The sequence below is a fragment of the Streptopelia decaocto genome (genome assembly GCF_964273445.1).
Source record: "Streptopelia decaocto genome assembly, chromosome: 6".
Lineage (NCBI taxonomy): Eukaryota > Metazoa > Chordata > Aves > Columbiformes > Columbidae > Streptopelia > Streptopelia decaocto.
In genome coordinates, this window is record NC_138660.1 from 47,376,950 (window position 1) to 47,396,824 (window position 19,875).

A 19,875-nucleotide genomic window follows, 5' to 3' on the forward strand; every position below is an offset into this window, starting at 1 on the left:
TCTTTCATCAGATCTATTATGATCTCTTTGGCCACAAGTACTTTCTTTAAAAATAAAGAAACTAAGCAGTTCCGCCCCTTATAGCTTAGTTACATTATGATTTATCTCCAGTATTTTCTTTTGTTCTATTATTACATTTTGTGAAGGCTGCATTGTCTGATGATTTCTCATCTGCTGGCAGTGGATTGCTGGAACTTATTTTGTCTCATAAACCAAATATCCAACCAGACAACTAGTCACTGTTTATCATCTACATGCACAAAAGATGCATAGATTATTAATTGGAAGAAATTATAACAGTATATCAGACTCTTAGAGCTGGGGAATCCTCACCACAGCCTCTGGGCAAGAGAGATATAAAGTCTCTGATCTGTTCAACAAATGGTTTGATAAAGTCCTCTCATTGATACTCCACTGGTCCCTATCTCTCGGTCACTCCCTGGCCCATCAGAATGCTCTTCCCATCACTTGCTCCTCCTTGCACAGCCCTACACCACCCTCCTTTGCTCTCCAAATACTTCACTGCTTGCACAAGTACCTGCTGCCTAGCAGTGAGAAATCTTTCCAGGAGTCTCCTATTGGGATAGAGGAGATTTCCAGGGTCTTGAACAGGACTTCAGGTGCTGAGATCCTCTCCTCCCAATCCCAGAAAAAAAGGTAGAGCTGGCTCAGCTGGGGATCTAGAATGGAGATTTCCCAGAGGGAGAGGAGAAAGAGTAAGGTCATATTCTCTTGATCGTCTCCCTAAGCAGGTAGAAGGAGGTCACTAGGTTCTGAGATTTTTATTTTTTATTCCCCATGCCTTCCCAGCTATTTCCAACAGCAGGTTATTTCACAATGGAAGGTTAATGAAATCAAGAGCATGACCCCAACCACGCTGACCTCCCTGCTTAGAGAAATAGAAGAACAGACACTGACAAGCAAGATCATCTAGGCCAGGTACATTAGGCTGGAAACCTTCCAGTCAAGGAAAATAACAGTCTCTGAGATTAGTTAACTATTAGTTAATACTTTAATTATATTAAAATGCCTTGTTCCTATCTGTCACTCTGACTGCTCCTCCTAGCTCTGTACCACACATAGCTGTGGCAGACACTGGTCAGTGATGGGCAGCATGGAGGTGGAGAAGAAAAGGCATTTCATTAATTATGTTTGTAATAATGATGCTGGGATGTGCCTGCTTCCCTGAAGCCTCCCTGCTTCCCATTCCTGGGCCTGCCCATCCCCCGCTGCTGCAGGTCACTCGTTTGCAAAAATGGACTAAAAAACTGTGACAGCTTTGCCAACAGCATTTCTGTTTTCAGTCCTAATTCAATAGGACATATAGGACACAAATAATCTTATCTTCAGTACTATATATAGCTGCCCCTTTGGAAAAAGCAAACACTGAGCACAAAGGGTATGTATATGGGCTAAATAGGCCTCTTGTCTTGAACCAGCATCCCATGATAAATAACAAGGATTTGACTGTTCCTTCTGCTACAATCAGATATCAGGATGAAAGACCGAATTTATGACAAAATACTCAATCATCACGTGCATAATATAAATTCTGATGGTCAGAACACATTTATATCTTTATTGATCTGCCTTTTGGTAGCAAATGCTCTAAATTACTAATATTCTCTAACAATGAGAGAAATACTTTAATACTGAAATGTCACCAGCACTTGTTTTCTCAACAAATCTTCTTGCAGTTTAATATTTAACATCAAGCACCATATAGTGCAATTTAGAGCACAGATCTGAAGGCTACCAAAGGTTCACTCACACTGAAACTGTAAAATTAGGTGTAGTAAGTAGCTTTACCTCTCCTAAAGCTTCAACAATTACAACAGGTTTCCCAGACTCCTTTGGGCTTAGCAGACACATCAATTTATTCTGGCTCATATGCACGGTTTAGAGAACAAACAATGGAAACCCTATGGAGTGGCACCTCTTGCAGCTCTTAGAATGGGTCAGATTTGCTCATGTTGAAACCCTTAGGATTTTACCAGAGACAACAGAAATACAGTCAGAGCAATTCTAGGAAGCATCTCAAAAACACCAAATACATTTATTTATTGTATTATTAAATTGGAGTGCTTCTAGACTTTTACCAGGAATGGGTCTGCTCTGTTTCTTTGGCCTGTCCCTGAAGAACCAGGAACTCAAAGAGCCTTCAGAACCTTTCACAATTGAAGCTTTTCATTAGAAACCGTATGTTTCACATTTGTACCAAACATTCCTGGTCCTGGTTTCAGCTGGGATAGAGTTAATTTTCTTCCTAGTAACAGGTATGATCCTGTGTTTTGGATTTAGTGTAGGAAACAATCATCTTGCCAATATAATAGGCCCAGGCAGGATCTCTCAGCAAAGCCTATTTTGATAATGATTTTGCAAGGTCGGTTGTTCTACCTAGAGGTAGGCACACATAACAGGGAAAAAGTCTCTGCTTATATCGCCCCAAATCCCAGCTGCAATTTCTCTCCCCTGTTGCCCACTGGTTGGGTGAAGACCACTTGAGAAACTGCAATACTGCCACTTATTAGGAGCGTAAGGAAACTTTGTCTCATCAGACAGTTATTTCACATGCTCTCTCTGATACTATACTCTCTATGCAGCATACTATTCCTAGAATTGCTGTTTCCCAAACAGACTTGTCACTCCACCATGGGTACGTATCTTTCTCATTACGCTGCACTTAGTACTGTGTTTACAATTGAGAATAGCAAGCCAATAAACCCACAAACCATGGGAACCAAAGTTAGAATGAATGCTTTTGCTGATGGTAAGGAACTCAGCAGTATACTTCACTGAATGAAAGATCTTAATAACTATGGCATTTGTGAGATCTAGCACAATTCTTTACAGGGTCAAGACTTCAAATCTGCGTGGAAGCTTCTCATGTCTACATAAAACTGCAGGTTTTTACTACAACTGCTCACCAGAAAGCTGAATATAATAGTATCCATTATATATGCCCATTCATCTGTATAAAAATGTCTCATGCAATACTAAAATGTGGTGGAGATCTTTTGTTAGATATGACAATTTAGTATTTCAAATTCATCTGTAGACAGATTCTCAGAGTCTACATCAATGAATAAAATGCAAAAATGTACAGATTTGGCTGTAACCTTACACATCGCAATCTGTATCTTTCTGACATTAGCAATCCTCTTTGTCTTCTTAAACACTGAAATTAATGAGTTATATCAAGCACATATCATGTTCTCAGTGACAGAAATGTAATGTGTAATATGAACAGAATGTCACCAAACAATTGCTTAAATTGTGAAAAAATTTGATCTCCATTCAGAGAAGTTAAATCTAAATGGAGCAATTAAAGCTTATATAATCTAGATGGACTACTAATTAAATAACTCTGGATGTAGACTCATCAATATGAAATCCAGCTTGAGAGTTTGTATTTAAATTGAGGCAAAAAAATAGTTTATCAAGAGTAAAAATGATATTTGTATCGCATTTGCAATGTCATTTCTAAAGTAAAAGTTACGTTCTGATGATAAATGTGATAATAAATCCTGTAATTTCACATTTTGACTTTAGTACTTCCCGAATTTCTTAATTCTTTAATTCCTCCCAGCTCAAGAATGACTAATTAATTCAAAGATTCATAATAGCTAATCATTGGTTAAATAAATTTAAAAGGGGAATGTCTGTCCCTGGAGATACCATTGCTCATTTTAATTAAAATTACCATTTTGTGATATAATGTAAATAAAGGTTATTGTATCTTTCTGCCCCAAGAACATATTAACTTTTCTGTCTACCCCTAGAGATCAGTCAAGGTTTAAACTGCCAAGAAAATTATTTGCGGCATGTGAGATAATTCTAGTCAACAGAGTTCTTTCATTTAGCATATAGCCTGTATTATTTTATGAATGAATTCTGAAGCACTTCATGTCTAAAATGGTGGTGGACACAAATTGTTATCTTAAGACAGCGATGTAATTGATGCCATAGCTATCAAAAAAAAGCTTCATGAACATTCATGGACAATGAATGGAGTGAACTCTTCAAAACTGATACATTATTTCAACACAGAAACAAACATAGGTTAAAAGGATATTCTTTTTAGGAGACAGTCCTCCAAGAAGTGATGTGGTTGTTTACATGTCTTACAGGAATGGTAAACCCTATTAACATGTAGATAAAATAAACAGATACTCAATCCTTTCTCACTTTATAAGTGAAGCAGCCAAGTTCTTCATGGACAAGTACAGTAGCACAGATAAACAGGCATAACTAGAATTGTATTGACCTTTTAAAAGTATATAGGTGCTGCATGTATCTCAGTGGATACCAAGTATAAAACTGGGCTGCTGTCAAAGAAGACTTGGCTGAAATTATGTCATCTGTATTTTTTCAAAACGAAATATCTAACTCATATTGTAAAAATACTTATGTGGACAACACATTACAGTCTCCATCTCAAGTCAAGGTCAACAATGCTGGGAATAGAAACATAAATTAACCAAGCTAAGAATGATCTTGACCTTCTCCCCATTCAGATTTTGTAAATAATGCATCCGACTTCAAAATGCTGCTGTAAAATCACATCTCTTGGGGCAGCAGAATCATAGCTAAAAATACAGACTCCATTTCTGAAAAAGATGTGATTACTATTTTAACAGTGTAGAGACTTACCTACAGAAGTACATTGAAACTCCCAGCTCAGGCACGTTGTTAATCATTATAATATATGACAGAACACCTATAACAAAGATGCCTCTTGAGACAGTGGCATTTCAAGGGATGAAAATGGGAAGTGAAAAAAGCTACACTACAATTGACCAGGTCTGGCAATCTCGGTGTAAATAAAATTGTGTAAACAGAACTGAAGTAAAAAGTATGCTTAGCCAAAGCTTGGTTTTTGACAGTACACAGGTCTGGCCCACAACTTGAACCAGATAAGCTTGTTATGCAAATGATGTTAGCCATCAGGAAGGAGGTAGATAATGAAATTATTCGAAAGCTAACCACTCATCACAAGGGTGACAGAAACATCAGGCAAGGTCCTAACATATGGATAAAAGGCAGTATGGAATTTATACAATCACTGCTTTTCATTTATCATAACTAAGCTGTCAGAAGGTGGGCAGCAACAAATGCATAACTAATGCATATAAATGACCCAATTATCAGTAATGGCTAAAAGGTTTGCAGCTGTATGATCCAATGTTTGATTATTTATTTTTTTTCTAGAAAAACCACTAATGTAAATCCAAGCCTCCACAAAAGCATCCTGTAACCTCTGCATCATAACAACTTTACTAACACATCTCAGAATGAAGCAATGTCACAGAGCATTCAATTTCAGTGTTTTCTTAAAGGTAGTTATAATACCAGCATATTTATTACAATCATCATATTTCTCTATGTTAAGAGACTGCATTTGAGCATACTTCCTTATTTCACTGTGTGTATTACGGTAAAAATTAAAAAACCCCAAAATCTGAGAACCTGCAGATGTTGCTGGTGAGAAGAAGTAACTAAGCAAAAGTAATTTTAAAAAAATCAATGTAATTTTAAATATACCATTTGAAGGTATCAAAAACCCAAAGGACAAGATTAAAAACAAGCATAGCTATGAAGTACTAACGTCTGACTTCTTTTATGAACAGTGCATGCTGACCTAAAGGACTGAACAAATGTTAAGAAATGTTAAACTTTTTTTTTTGGTACTGTTCTCAAGCTGAGCAGGGATTTCTAAAAAGGAATGTACCAAGAAAAAAAAAAAAACAAACAGTATAACAATGCTGAAGGTTAATACACAACGTTTCTGAGAAAGGAATGCAATCTTAGCAAGTCAACTAACTCTCTAAAATACAAGTGGAATATAACCCATCAGTGCTAGAGTCCCCTAGAATACAGGCTACAGTCCACAAATACTATAAAAACAATGTTTGTCTATAATAGAATGGAATTCATCCACTACCCTGTGACTTTTGTAACTGAACACTGGTTCACCATAGATCGCATGTACACTGCTGTGTAAACAAGGACATGCATTATGGAGAAAAAGAATTTAGGTCAATCTGCTCTACGGGAATGTACTTCTACTGCCTACACTGGAAGAGATTCTGAGTTATGTTGTCAAAGTATTTGCTTATTTGAGCAGTGTGAACTTCCCAAAGCTTTGATAATATTATTTTCCATGTGACATAGTTTAAGCTGTAATAGGTCACAATGAAATCCTAAAGAACCCTAAAAATTGCTCTAAGATTTTTTTAATATAATGCTAGCAACTACTAAATTGTGGTTTCTTAGTTTCACTGTAAAAAGAAAAAAGTAAACCAAAAGCATATCTTAGCTCAGTGACAGCAGCATCCAGAAAGCTGGTACCATCTAGGTCACAGATTACACTCTTGATACATCTGGTGTGCAACTACATATCTCAAGTACACAACCTACAGAGTATTAGTAAAGTGGAAAAAGTCAACTATTTTCTGTCTTGTCTTCCAAATTCTTATTTTAAATTGACCAGCAGTCATTTTCACTGACCCATTTTTCACCTTGACACAAAATTTCACTGCAAAACCATTAAGGAAATCAGGTATATTTATAAACCTGTCCCAGGTCCATCAAAGTCAAGAAGCAAAGCAACTAATGCAGTTGCCTTCAAAGGGCCGAATGTAATTTTAGTACAGTATAAAAATTACATTCGGCCCTTTGAAGGCAACCATGAAACTGATGTGGCCCCTGGTGAAAATGAGTTTGACACCCCTGAACTAAGGAGTTCAGAGAAACTGTGAAGTGAATCACATGAGAAGATCAAATTGTCCTGTACAACTTTCAAAAAGTGAAGCATGATCTAGAGTCTATGAAATGATACTGAAGTTAAAAATCTGGAAAAGCAACTCCATAAAACAAATCCTGTTTTTAAACTGACACATACAGGCCTTGCTGAATAAGCTGTTTTAGCAAGAAAATAAAACTCACTGTGAAATGAAATGGTTGAATCCTCTGCACCATTTTTCAGGGTGTAGCAAAGTAGGAGGAGGATTTCTGGAAAAAAAATACAAAGTTTTGGGGTTTAAAATGTTAATGTTTACTGGAATTATCCAACAGTCAACAAGATGGTACTCATTCCACTAGGTAGAAAATGATCATCAGGAAAGTGATGCTCAAATGGTGTACGTGTCCCCTTCAGATGCCTGTTGGGATTTTCTTGCTGCTGCTTATTCACTGAGAGTTGTCCTCTTTCAATGTCCTTCTCCTTTTCTGTCAATGCTTTTGAAGATATTAGTCAGTATAGATTTCAGTGTTCATCCCAACACTTCCTTTTCAGTTCAGTCTAACTCAGGAAGTACCAACTGAAACCGGAATATTAACCTAGCCACCACATCACTTTGGTCCTTTACCCCAGATCACCGACTCTGACCAAAACTTTTTTAACAACTACCAAACCATCAACAAACTGTAGGATTTTCAGACTGGATTTCAGTTTGGATTACACTATGAGCTCTAAAACTATTAAATAGAGATGCAATTTTTAAAGTTACATTTAGCAGACAGTATTTTTACATTACATAGTAAGAAGGTCTTCCATAAGAATAATCATTTAAACTCTGATTGGTTCCATATTAGTTGGCATATAATTACTTTCCTTTCTGGTTGTTACTGTTACAGTTAAATTAGACAAACATGCAGCGCAAAGCCTATAGGCCATATTAAGTGGACCAAACTTTAAGTGGCTCAGATTTAAGTGGACCAACCTATTTCATGAAGCATTCATGAATCACATACTATATTATACTACGTTACTTTCCAGAGGTTTCTTCTGCAACCTAAGATTGCTAAGTACTGAAGTCTCTTTAACTTTTTAAGACTGAAGTTATGTTTTATTACATGAAAGCTTAATTATTTGTCTTGCTGCATTTGAGGGTTCAATGCAAAAAATCACATAATAGTAAACTGGAAGAAAAAAAAGTCACAATAAGACTTATTCTACAACAGAAACAATATTCTGGATGGTATCATGAATCACTTCATTTATACCAGGGCCACATTTCACAGCATGACACTGCTTGGAAACATCTCACAAAGCAAAAAGGCAAACAGCATAAACAATGTAAATTAGTGCTGATTTGCTTAGTAGTCTTGAATTTTTAATGCATATTCGTTAAAAGTGTAGTTCCATTTAACAAAAATCCAAACAAAATGGGTAAAACAAAATAAACAGTGAGTATGTGGCTTTGTAATAGATGGACCATTTTTGTTCATCTGTATCTATTCAAAACAAATGCAATCATCTAACTGCACTGCAGACTGACATGCTTTCTGAGATGAATATGTTATTACTTTTCTCTTTTGCTACAGAAGACTCAGGAAATACAATTTTCTTCATGAAGTGAAGAATGTTTGAGATGTGCAACACTTATCAAATTTATCATCAGGAAAAATACATGCTAAGTTATTTTCAATGACAATAATGTTTCAGGGCTGTCTTCCATTTACCAGGCTCAGGTGTTTATGCACATCACAGAATCTGATTTTTTAGAAGCTTAAAAAAAACATAGAAAAGTATTTCTAGAGCTACTCCCAGGAAAACAAAACAAATAAAACCCAAACCAAAACCAAAATAATGACACTCTCCCTCACCCCTCTCCCGTGCCCTCCCCATACCCCCCCCCAAAAAAAAAACCAAACCACCTCTGTCAAAGAAAGGTCAGCTTTACAAAGAAAGGTCAGCTTTAAAAATCTTTCTCTATAATTAAAACAGTTATCAGTCCACACACCCCACATGCATGAACCAACAGCTGGGGTTAGTATATGTTTTTAGTCTTTATTTTGCAGGAATAGTACTCTATCTGATAATTTGAATTTGGATAAGACCAGCTTTTATTGTACTGTGAAATGCAGTGTATTTCATTTTAGAATGATACCAGCACTGTTTACTGAATATTTGCTGTGAAATACTGAATTTTGTTGCAAAGTAATTAACTTTTTAAAAGCTCAGTTACTCTTCATGAAATATGTAGTTTCATGTTTTCTGTTCACACTGTTCCATGGTGGTAACAAAGCTGCTTACAAAAAGCATTTGGTTTGTAGGCTCTAATAATAATGTCACAATGAACTTTTTGAAAAAAGACACAGAAATACTTGCATCAGTTACAGATGTTATGATGGAAACAGGTGGAATTTAATGGAAGAACAGACCAGCAGGACAGTTATCATTCAGGAAATACATTTAGTCACGTGCGGGTTAATGACCAGTGAAGTAAGTCATGTTTTTAACCACACAGACCATGTTTTGTCCAGCAAATTATGAAACCACTATGCTGTCACTGATAGCTACTCTCTTACTGGTGGCTGAACACGCCATGTCTCAAATCAACACAAACATGCAATCTGTAACCCTACAGAGGTTTTCTTGAGCTTCGTACTTTTGTATTTGTTGACAAGATGCTACGTTATTCTTAGTGCCTTTGTAGTAAAAACATAGAACTAGGCTTCTCTGTACTTGAGTCACTAAATTGATGCTTCAGATACCCCATTATAACATTGAGCTGATAAATATGACCAGATCCTTAATTAATTAGTATCTATAAAGTACATTGGTTCCCCTTGATGAAAGACATTACTTAACTACAAAGTACAACATCCGCACACCCTCTTTTAACATCATGTCCATAAAGGATTCCAGAAAGACACATGAGGGCCAGCTTCCCACCTCCACTTTGCCTAAGACACCACAAACTGTTTCACGGTGACAGCAGAAAACACCATTGCTTCCATGGCACCTTGAGAGGTGGATTTCTGCAGTACGGACTCAAACTCAAGTTCTAAGGCAACACAAAAATCCAGATACGCAAGGGTAACCCACTTTAAGATTTTTTTGTGAGCACACCAAGTCTTTTGCGGTTTGAGGTTAAAAATCCATTAAGACATCTGCAATTCATACCACATTAAAGAGAAGAGGTAAAACAACTCGCATACATTATCAGATACTAAACCACAGAGAAGCAATACTTGCCTTATCCCTTTAGCTCGAAGACCAAACCAGGGCCATTTGGGATTCCAGACTATATTAAATCCAGCAGGCTCAGTACACTTGCATCAGCCAACATCACTGCATTTCAACAACATCTGGCTCTTCCTGCAGCACTCAGAACACATTCATAGAAAAACTAAAAAGCTACCTCTTGTTAACTTGATGACAGAACATTCTACTCTTCTCCTATAGAATTAGAATGCTCTGCATGCAACCTTTCAATTACTCTTGCCACGTATAAAGAAGCTGAAGGACAATATAGCCTTATTTTCTACTATAAGTGATGGAAATTGTGAGAAGTAGATATGAATATTATTGCAAAAAGTGGGTATAATTTGGCTTGCCTTTTCAAAATGTCTTATTTTGATACAGATGAGTAATCAACTATTTATTTCCCACTTACTTGTGTCTTTTTTTCCTTTAGTTCTTACTATAACCCATAATTAGTCACAGAGGTACATTGTCTGTTTCCTTAGGCATTGTTAGGCATTTTTCTACCCTTGTATTCAGTGCTTTCCATGGTCATACTGATGCTGGTTTTCACTGGAAGTTCTGCTTCAGTGAGGACGGCAGGACTGAGCCTGTACAAGACACCTCACACAGAAGCACAGTGTTCCTTAGAACATGAAGACATTAGCAGGCTTATCAAGCAAGAACTGCTGCTGAATTCTGAATCATACACACACGGCTGTGCGCTGGAAATATTTTAATCTGTCGAGCTTTATGTGTTCCTTGTCATTCAGCCTGTCTCCAAAGTCACAGCTGGTAAAACAAAATCGGTCATTTTACCACAATAAGGCCTATGATGCAGCTCAGCGAGCACCATTTGTCCTTTATGTTAAGCTGTGAGCCTAATTACAGATCACAGATAGTAGATATTTCTTGGCAATGAGAAAACAAATATTTAATATCTTAAAATAATTCTATGACAAAATTTTAAAAACTGAAAAGATATCTACTATTTTTAAAACTATTTCGGTAAACATAACCATATATGTTATAAACAGATCAAGACAGGGCCTCCAATGACCAAATTGCATCCTCAGCTTACCTCATTGTTTCTAATGAGAAATTAGCAGCTGAACATCTAACACCTGTCACCACGAACAGGCTCAGGCAATCACAGCCACATACACACATGTTGTGAATTATTTTTCAGGCAGACTGAGAAGACAATTGTCTGTTGACAGTTGCCTGGGTTTATACATAGACAGTTTCCACATGAAATTAAACCATTCATGAATATTTCAAAAAATTAAGTGAAACAGTCATAGAAAAAACATTCAACCATGCATAATTTCCCTACAAAAGTTTATGTAAACCAAATGTTTTCTATTAAAATGTGAATACTTGACATTAATTAATACCTAAGAAACTCCCATACAAGTTTAAAGTTCTGTCACTCCAGAGCATCCCCACCTTGGGTAATCCTCCAAAAATAACCAGGCAATTCTAGGCAGGGCTCAGAGATTTCCTAATGCACAAGGCTTGTGGCCCATTCAAATCAGTAAGAGGTCACTGATCTGAATGAAAAATTCAGATCCTAAACACTCTCCCATTCATCTGTCTCCTACTAAAGGCTACTCAAGTTTGACTGACTTCCAGTAATATATTTCACCAAAATCCATTCAGCAGGAAGCAGGGTACTGTGTTCAGCTCTGTAAGGTTAAGATAGAAACTGCTGAGGTGAGGTGCCTGTAGGAGTGGAGAATCAGCACAAAATCCTCCATGTATGGGGAGGAAGGCCTTTGAAGTTGCTTCTTAGGTCAATGGAAAGCTGTCATCCATCTGAATGCTGCTGCATGAAGCCTCCATGGTTGGGAACCACAGCAGCACATTGCCTCAAGAGATCAGAAGGTGAGAAAGAATACAGGTTCTTCGACAAAGCTGGAAGCAATGTCAGAAGCACGGGATCGGGACAAAATGGCTCCAGGTCTAAAGCAATTGTCTGCCCACTGAGTTAATCTAGGGGGCTCCAAAAGCAACTGAACATCCTTTCCTTAAAACACCTAGAATTGTGCAAGTCCTGGCCATACTGGACACCAATGTCCCTTAAGTCATCTTAACCAGATCTGTAAGCAAGGCATTCCCTTGCCTATCCAGCCTCCAAGGCATAAACCATATGTTGAGACCCTGTAATGTACTGATAAAGATAATGGCTGAAACATTGTGGCAAAAACAGTTCATCCAGCCACAGGAAAAAATACATTCAGTATAGGGTGAATGGTGATTTACATATCAATGACAAGCTAACGAGCCACAGACCAGGCTGGCTGACTGATACAGGAGGTGTAGGATGTGCCGAAGGGGACATAGCTCCACCTTCTGATACACCCAGTATAGCTCAAAGGGAAAAGCTGAGACCCTTCACCACGGCCCGAGACTTGTCGATCTTTCGCAATCACCCCTTCCCCCCAGACTTTCACAATAAGACCTCCACAAAAGACCAAAAGTTATGCAAGCAGACAACCCAGAGAGCTATAAAGGCCCGCCTTGTACAAGCACTGGCGGCGCCCACCCACCATCCCGAGGACCACTCTGCCCACCAGTCTTGCCACATGAACTGAACAAGACACCAGAGGATGTTGCACATTGCTGGGTCCGACACTGCAAACTCCATCACACATAAAACGGAGCCATAAGGATGGTGAAATTTTTCTCTCTCTTTTCTTTCTTTCCTGTACTTCTACCTTTTTGCTTTCCCTTTTATAAGTAACATAGTAATATAAGATTTACAGCCCTGCATATGCCGCAAGCTTTTCATGTTTACCAACTGAATTTACAATAATGTAAATCCTTCTGCCACCAAATCATATACCATTTGGGCCAAGCTGCAAAAATACAAATCTTTTGTTTGTGGTACTGTGTGTACTGTTTCCCAACCAAAGGGGACTCATGAACCTGAGTCACTTCTCCCTCCTATTCATACCTGAGGGCAGGACGTGACAGATCATATGTACCAAATCACAGCATATGAGACAGCTGGAAAAGGCGGTAGCTCCTCACATCATCTTTAGCTTCTTGGGGCTCAGCACAATTGCACAGACCTTTCTTGGGCAAGGGAACAGACTAATGCCAGATCACAGTAGTCAAACTATACTATTGGGCGGATCAGCCAAATTGCCTTATTCTGTGAGAACTAAGGGTACAGTACATCCCAGGAAAAGATTCAAAGGGAAAGGGGAATATACTCCTGCCAAATCCATTCTTCAGACGCCTTCTCACTGGCAACTGATTCATCTCTAGTTTCTGCTTTTCTACTCCCGCTCCCTTTTATCTGAAAGGACTGTTTTCCTTGTGTAAATACCTAGTTCAAAACTGCTCACGTACAACTTCAATATCTTCTTAAAGGCACATACCTATTCAAATAATGTATAAGTGTCTTTATTCTAACAAGTACATGCTGCTTTAAACCAAGATCAAAACCTTCCAAGAGAAAATAATTGGTTGAAGAAGCAGAACACAAGACATTACTGCCTCATTACTGAAACAAAAATGTTCTTCTTGCTTTAGTATTTTACTACCTTTTAATTACAGAGACAGAGTTATCTGATATTTTCCTCTTTACTCAAATTGATTCTTTTTATTTTCTATAGATCATATAGAGTTACAGAAGTCTGGACTGAATCATAAAGCATATGATAAATTTATACTGAGTTGAAAGTTAAACAGAAAAATATAACTACAAGACTGTAGGATCCCAATTTCTTGAAAGGGTAGAGGGTACCAATCCACTTTTTAAGCTTTTCATTTTTTTTTTCCTGTAATACAGGGTCTTGATCTCAGAACAGAATGATGGCTATATGTCTCGTAACACATAAGTACAGATTTGTTTCCATTTTTTTGGAATTCTATGTTACTATTTTTCTGCCACTGAGTATGTGGCTTAGCAGATTAACAATGAGATATGGGCTGAGCTGCAAAATAAATGCAAAACCACAAAGGAATGAAACGTCAACTACCTCTTTTAAAAACACACTGAAATCGATATTTATTCACAAGTCTCCAGCTTAGAATATTTCATTAGCCAGCATAATGATGAGAAAAAATAAATGGTAAAAGATGGTCACTTTCAGAATTATACACAAATCTCCTGTTGATTTTCAACATCCACTTTATGCATCGCCAAAAGCAAAGCACTTCAGGAAGAATATAAAGAGGCTGTCAAAAGAAACCTTCTAAGAAACCTCCTTCATATGAACAATCTTGTGTTTCAAAATGGTATGTATCTGACGAATTAAAAGTCACCTTTAAAGTAATGAGTACTGACAGAAATAACGTGCTAAGCACACTGAATTATTTTGAAGGTCAAATAATAACCTTCAAAAAATGTATTAAAACAAATCTCAATTACATAATTTTTTAGTTCATACAGACAGAAAGAAAATGAATGAAAAATATTGCGAAGTGTTCTGCTTGGGAACATCTGGATTATCTTTGACTTTTTCCCTTGAACATTGCAATTCACAGGCCACTGGTTTCAGTCAGATTTGGCAGCTGCAAGGTTTCATTAGCCTTTTTCAGGACTTGACAAGGCATCATTTATTTCTGTCATTTACCCTTCAGTTTCCAGTTTCAGTTGCTGGCTTCACTGAGACAGAAACAAGTATTTTATTTCAGAAATATTTTTGGATGGGGGTGAAAACGTACAGCTTTGCATTCCCATGGTCAAGCTTCAACACAAAAATTTAGCATAACTGAATTCTAGTTATGCTTTGTTATCTCATTTATTCCAAAAGTTTCAGAGACCTAAAGAGGCATTAATAAATTAACAGTAATTGAAACAGAGGAAGTAATAATAGAGATTTTTATTTATAACCAGTTCACATCTTGACTGCTATGTAGTATTTTGCTTTTCTAATAAAACCATTGCTCTGTGAATTTGCAAAGCTGGAGAATGTCAGTTGCCAAAGAAATAAAAATGGGACAGTAATACTTCCACGCCTGACTGAAATACATATGGTGTTGTCTAGACACTACACTTCTGTATCTGGAATATTAAAATGCTGCAATTAGACCACATATTTGTAGAGTTGTATAGGAAAGTAAAATATCTGTTAAAATTAGAAAGTAAAAATCCCACAGATAAATTTCTAAGGGCAAGTCCTGAATTGTACGTGTTTCAAATTGTCACTGTACATCAGCCAGTTTAAGGGCCCCAAGGAGGACACCTGCCCCAGGGCCTGCCCAGTGGAGCAGATCCACTCTTGGAAAGCTAAAAGTTGGCTCAACAAGAGGAAGACTTAGAGAGATGCCACAAACTGCTTCTTTTAAGAAGCAGATGAAGATTGCCAAGGGAAGAACTAGAGAATTTGGAGTCTGACACAGAACTTGGCCCTACAGTTCTGTGCTCCTGCTGAGATCTGCCTCTGCCTGGCTCATATCATGGTCAATCTGCCAACAGGCTGCATATTGTCCTGAACATACAAGATAATACAGGGTACCTGTGGCTTTCCACCTGGCTGAGACAAGCTTTTTGGGGCACTTCTTTCCATCAAGGGTAAAATGTTTTCACTACATTACTCCCATGAAAAGGGGGACTGACTTAGAGAACCACAGTAGTGGTTTTGGCACTTGTGCTGCTTCTTTACCTTCATTTCTTTGTCTAATTTAGTTCTTATTTGCAAAGAGGAAGACATCTTCTAATCCTTTCATTTCATGGAAGCCTCTTCTTAGTTTAGGCTCTACAGAAATACAAATAAACCTAACAGCAACCCCATAAAATAAGTCTATTACCATATGCTTGGTATGGCTGGTACTGAACGTGAAATTCACTCATTACATTTGAGAAAAGCAAGCACTCAAACTCTGCGTTTTCAACGGGAAACAAGGACTACTCCTTATTTGTACTTTTTATGACTCAAAACTTACTGCTTTCAGTATAGTTTGGTTCATTGCATTGTCAGAACTGATATTATTCTGATAGCCTTACCAGTCTGGTTCAGAAATGAATACTTGGAGAGGGAATATGTTAGCTAATGGTGGCATATTTCCAATGGATCATTAGGAGGATCATTACAAAAATTCAGAAGTAATAGACTGAATAAATGCTGAAATGTAAAGAAAAGTACAAGACGTGTAAGAGTACCATTTTTTAAAAAAGGAATTATCATTTAAGGTAATATGCCTTCTGAACATGAGCACTGCATGTGGAATGGAATTTGTGTCCTCTCCTATTCCATCCAATAAGCTTTATTTTAAAACACTTGAATTTTTGTCTGCTGTTTTTAAAAAAATGTATGATTTAGGAATCCTTGTAGATTATAACTGGAGGTAAGACTAATAAACACACTATGATAAACATGAATAATTTATTCATTATGAAAAGTCCCATGGCAGCAATTCAAATAAACCCTCTCTTATGCAGAACTAAATGACAATAATATTGACAATAATATCAGTAAGACAGTATCTCAATAAGCCTGCATGACACTAACTTAAAGCTCATGCATTTCTTGAAACAACCGGGTAGGCTGTGGAAAACACCCTTAGAAAAATATTGGCCCATATAAGCTAGGGAACCTGGGAAAGGATGAAGGTAGTTAAAACAAATGTAATGCAAGAAACGCTAATGGTGCAAGTAATGTGTAACAAAGCAACTACTGATGCAAAGAGAGACAAAAACCAAAACATACACACACAAAAAACAGACAAACAAAAATACCCAAAAAACAAAACAACAACAAAAACGCACAACCCTACAAGGCTGGAATATTAAAACATGAAGAAATGTGAAAGTCAAGAAGGATTAATTTCTTTTTTTAATGCAAGATTTAACCAACACCTCATGGTGAATATTCTAGGGTAAGCTTTCTAAAGAACCATCTCCTGGATAAGTTAACAGATCCAGTGAGAAAGAAGAGTTGAAAAGAGCCAGGGTAAATGACAGACACAGGACAAAGGAGTGTTCTGAATGTAAGAGGCAACATTCTGGCAAAAGGAAAGGAAAGACAAGACAATGCCACCATTGGGAAAAATCTCAAAGAAGCACCACAATGAGAAGAACAAACAAGTAAAAATGAGAGACAAAAAGGAAGATTAAGACAAACAAACCAAAATCCCCAAAGGCCAAAATAGGGTATTCTCTCAAAAAAACTCAAAACCCAAACTGACAAGCACCATTCACTAAACACTCAGAGAGGACCGAAGAGGACAGAAGTGAGAAAGCAAGAAGGTTAGTGGAGAGAGAAAATATTTGACCTAGAATAATAAGGAAACACAAAAGAAAGAAAAAACCTGACATAAATAATTTTGTGTAAGAGCCTTGATATTTGGCATGGGGAGATGAAACAAGAAAATAATCAAGGATATCATCTAAGAAACTGAAATACAGCACAGACCTTTAAAAAAGGTATGTTTTGAAGACAGACTGTGTCTGCCACAGAGACAGACTACCGTGTGATAGTCTGCTTATCCAAGAATGGGTAAAAACTGATAAGCAGCTTGTGGTGGACGAATGAACAGAAGGAATACATTAAAATCAAGCAGCAGCTATGGGTAAAGCATGTTGTTAAACCAAAAGCAAAACTTCAGGTGAAATCTGAGTGCCCTGAAAATTATTAGATTCTTGCCAGTGGGAAAAGATTTCATCTTTTGTGGGCATAAATCAGAACCATGGCATAAATAATGTATAATATGCAATGGCAGTAAGTGTTGAGGATACACAAATTTTTTTCTGTAACAAATACTAACACGCTGAATGAGAATCTGAATCATATAACTGTTTTGCCTTTAAAACATAAATAACTATCAGGTTAAAAATCAGGTGCTATCAACAAGTAAGCACTCTATTTCCCCAACAAATCTGGGGAAAAATGCATTTGTGTCTTCTTGGAAAGAGTGAAATTTTCTGGCACCTAACAATAAAACTACATAGTCATGTCTTCTCTGCTTTTTCTAGAGTGCAGAGTTCTGACACAGCTCTACCAAGATCCTCTCAACTGAATAGACCAAGAAGTTACATTTTCATCAAAGGGAGCTCTCACAAAGAGCATTTGCTGTATGTTTGAGTTGGGTGGCCACTATCTGCATCTGAGTCTTTAAAAGGTCACAAGAGGTACTGCAAGACTTAAATATACAGTACACAAAGCAACTAAGTTAAACCAAACCAACCAAACAAAACCCATAAACCCAAAGCCCAACTGAAACTTTAAAATAAACCAGCTTAGAAATAAAATATATTTACATCAATAAAAATAGCAGGTACTATATGGAACACAATTCTTCCTTTCTGAATTTCCTCTCAGTAACTAATTATGAGGAACTAAGAGGTGATTATATGTGTGTTGACATGACAGAAGCACTCAATTTTAAATAACACATAGAATGGCTAAACACAGATGAAAATTACACTTTCATCAAGTCAGATCTCTGAGTTTGTTCCAATGTAATGCATTTTGTGTTATCTTTGTGTCCCCAGACAGCTGAAGCAGATGCTGCCAGTAAAAGTCTGATGTGTTTGCACGCTGGCAACAGATCATCAACTTGCCCAATAAAGCAGTCTTATTGTAATTTGGAACATCCTTACCCAGCACTTATTCTAATATGTTAAGTCTGATAAGAGGGAATCTGATATAATCTATACTGTGAATTAAGAAACTTACAAGTTACATTTTGGCTACTTTAACTAAACTAAACTGTATGAAATCAAATCACTTTAGTCAGCCAGGTAGAAAGACAAAAGCTGTTACTACTATTTTTTTCCTAATGTTCTCGAAGACTGGGGTGCTGGATGCCAAAGCACAGACACCAACTCTCTCAAGAGGAGACACTTCCCTTTCCCCTGCCCCCACAAGCTACTGAAGCAGGGTTTGCAGAGAAAAAAAAACATAAGCACTCCCTTTCCAAAAGCACAAGAGTAGTTTTTGATATCTTGCCTGGGAGTTTCTTCTTGGCCTCACAACAATGGTGAAAACTTGGAGAAACTCTTGAGAGAAGATGCAACACAACTGTAATCTAAATGGCTTTTCTTTATCATAAAATAAACCCACTGAAATTATTGTTAACTCCCTGAATACTGTATTTATAAAGATTTATAACCAATGTCCACTCCAATAAGTAAAAATTTCTTTTAAATTTTTGTACGAGTTCTAACTCATGATTACACCTGTGATAGGAAAGACACTAATTGTTAATAGTAAATGTGTAGATATGCCTAGTGCATTATTACTGCACTAATAATGAGTAATGATTAAATATACCCCATAGAATTTTAAAATTATTCAAACTCGTAACTGTAACAAGCAAATCAATACCTTTCAAAGCACAGCTCCTTTTCACCAAATATGTTTGCAAATAGTGTGATTACTTGTTATGGAAATAGTCTTGCTAAAATGTGACTAGTATCTAAAAAGTTCATATTTCTTTTTCTTCTGCTTCTATCAGTCACTGAATTAAGTTATTTACAAATATGAACATTAATATTCCACTTCTGAGAAAGGCATCTATTTTTCAATTACATCTCATGAAAGTCTCTGAAATGTATGGTACCATGAAATGTATGAGATGCCTTATTCTCTCTGCAATACCAAACTATGTGAAGGGATTATCTTTTTAATGCAAAAATCTAATTTAATTTACTTGGTTCGATTCACTATTAGTGATGTGGGCTACTGAACCATAGGCTACAAAGGAGGTTTTGGAAACCCACAGGGCTAATGGCTTGAAATGCAGATACACTTCTTCAGGACTGCACTCCAAACAGGAACAGAATGTTATTATTTTTCTTCAAACATCAAGTTCTAACTTGTATTTATAAGGCATAAGTATGGTAAGTTGCCTGCACATCCATTGCACTGCAAAATCATAAACTGAATGTGCAATAACTCAACAGAACGCAAGTGTGTATTTTGCATGTGCAGCAAACTATTGGT

At 36.9% G+C, this 19,875-nt stretch overlaps 1 protein-coding gene across 1 annotated transcript in view; it reads right to left on the minus strand.

Annotated features, from left to right (window-relative positions):
* MYO3B (myosin IIIB) overlaps positions 1 to 19,875 on the minus strand; it is a 196,640-nt gene that overhangs the window by 120,795 nt on the left and 55,970 nt on the right. Inside the window, exon 9 of the mRNA XM_082055656.1 lies at positions 6,949 to 7,014. Within this exon, the coding sequence (XP_081911782.1) occupies positions 6,949 to 7,014 (66 nt within the window). The remainder of the gene's footprint in view (positions 1 to 6,948; positions 7,015 to 19,875) is intronic.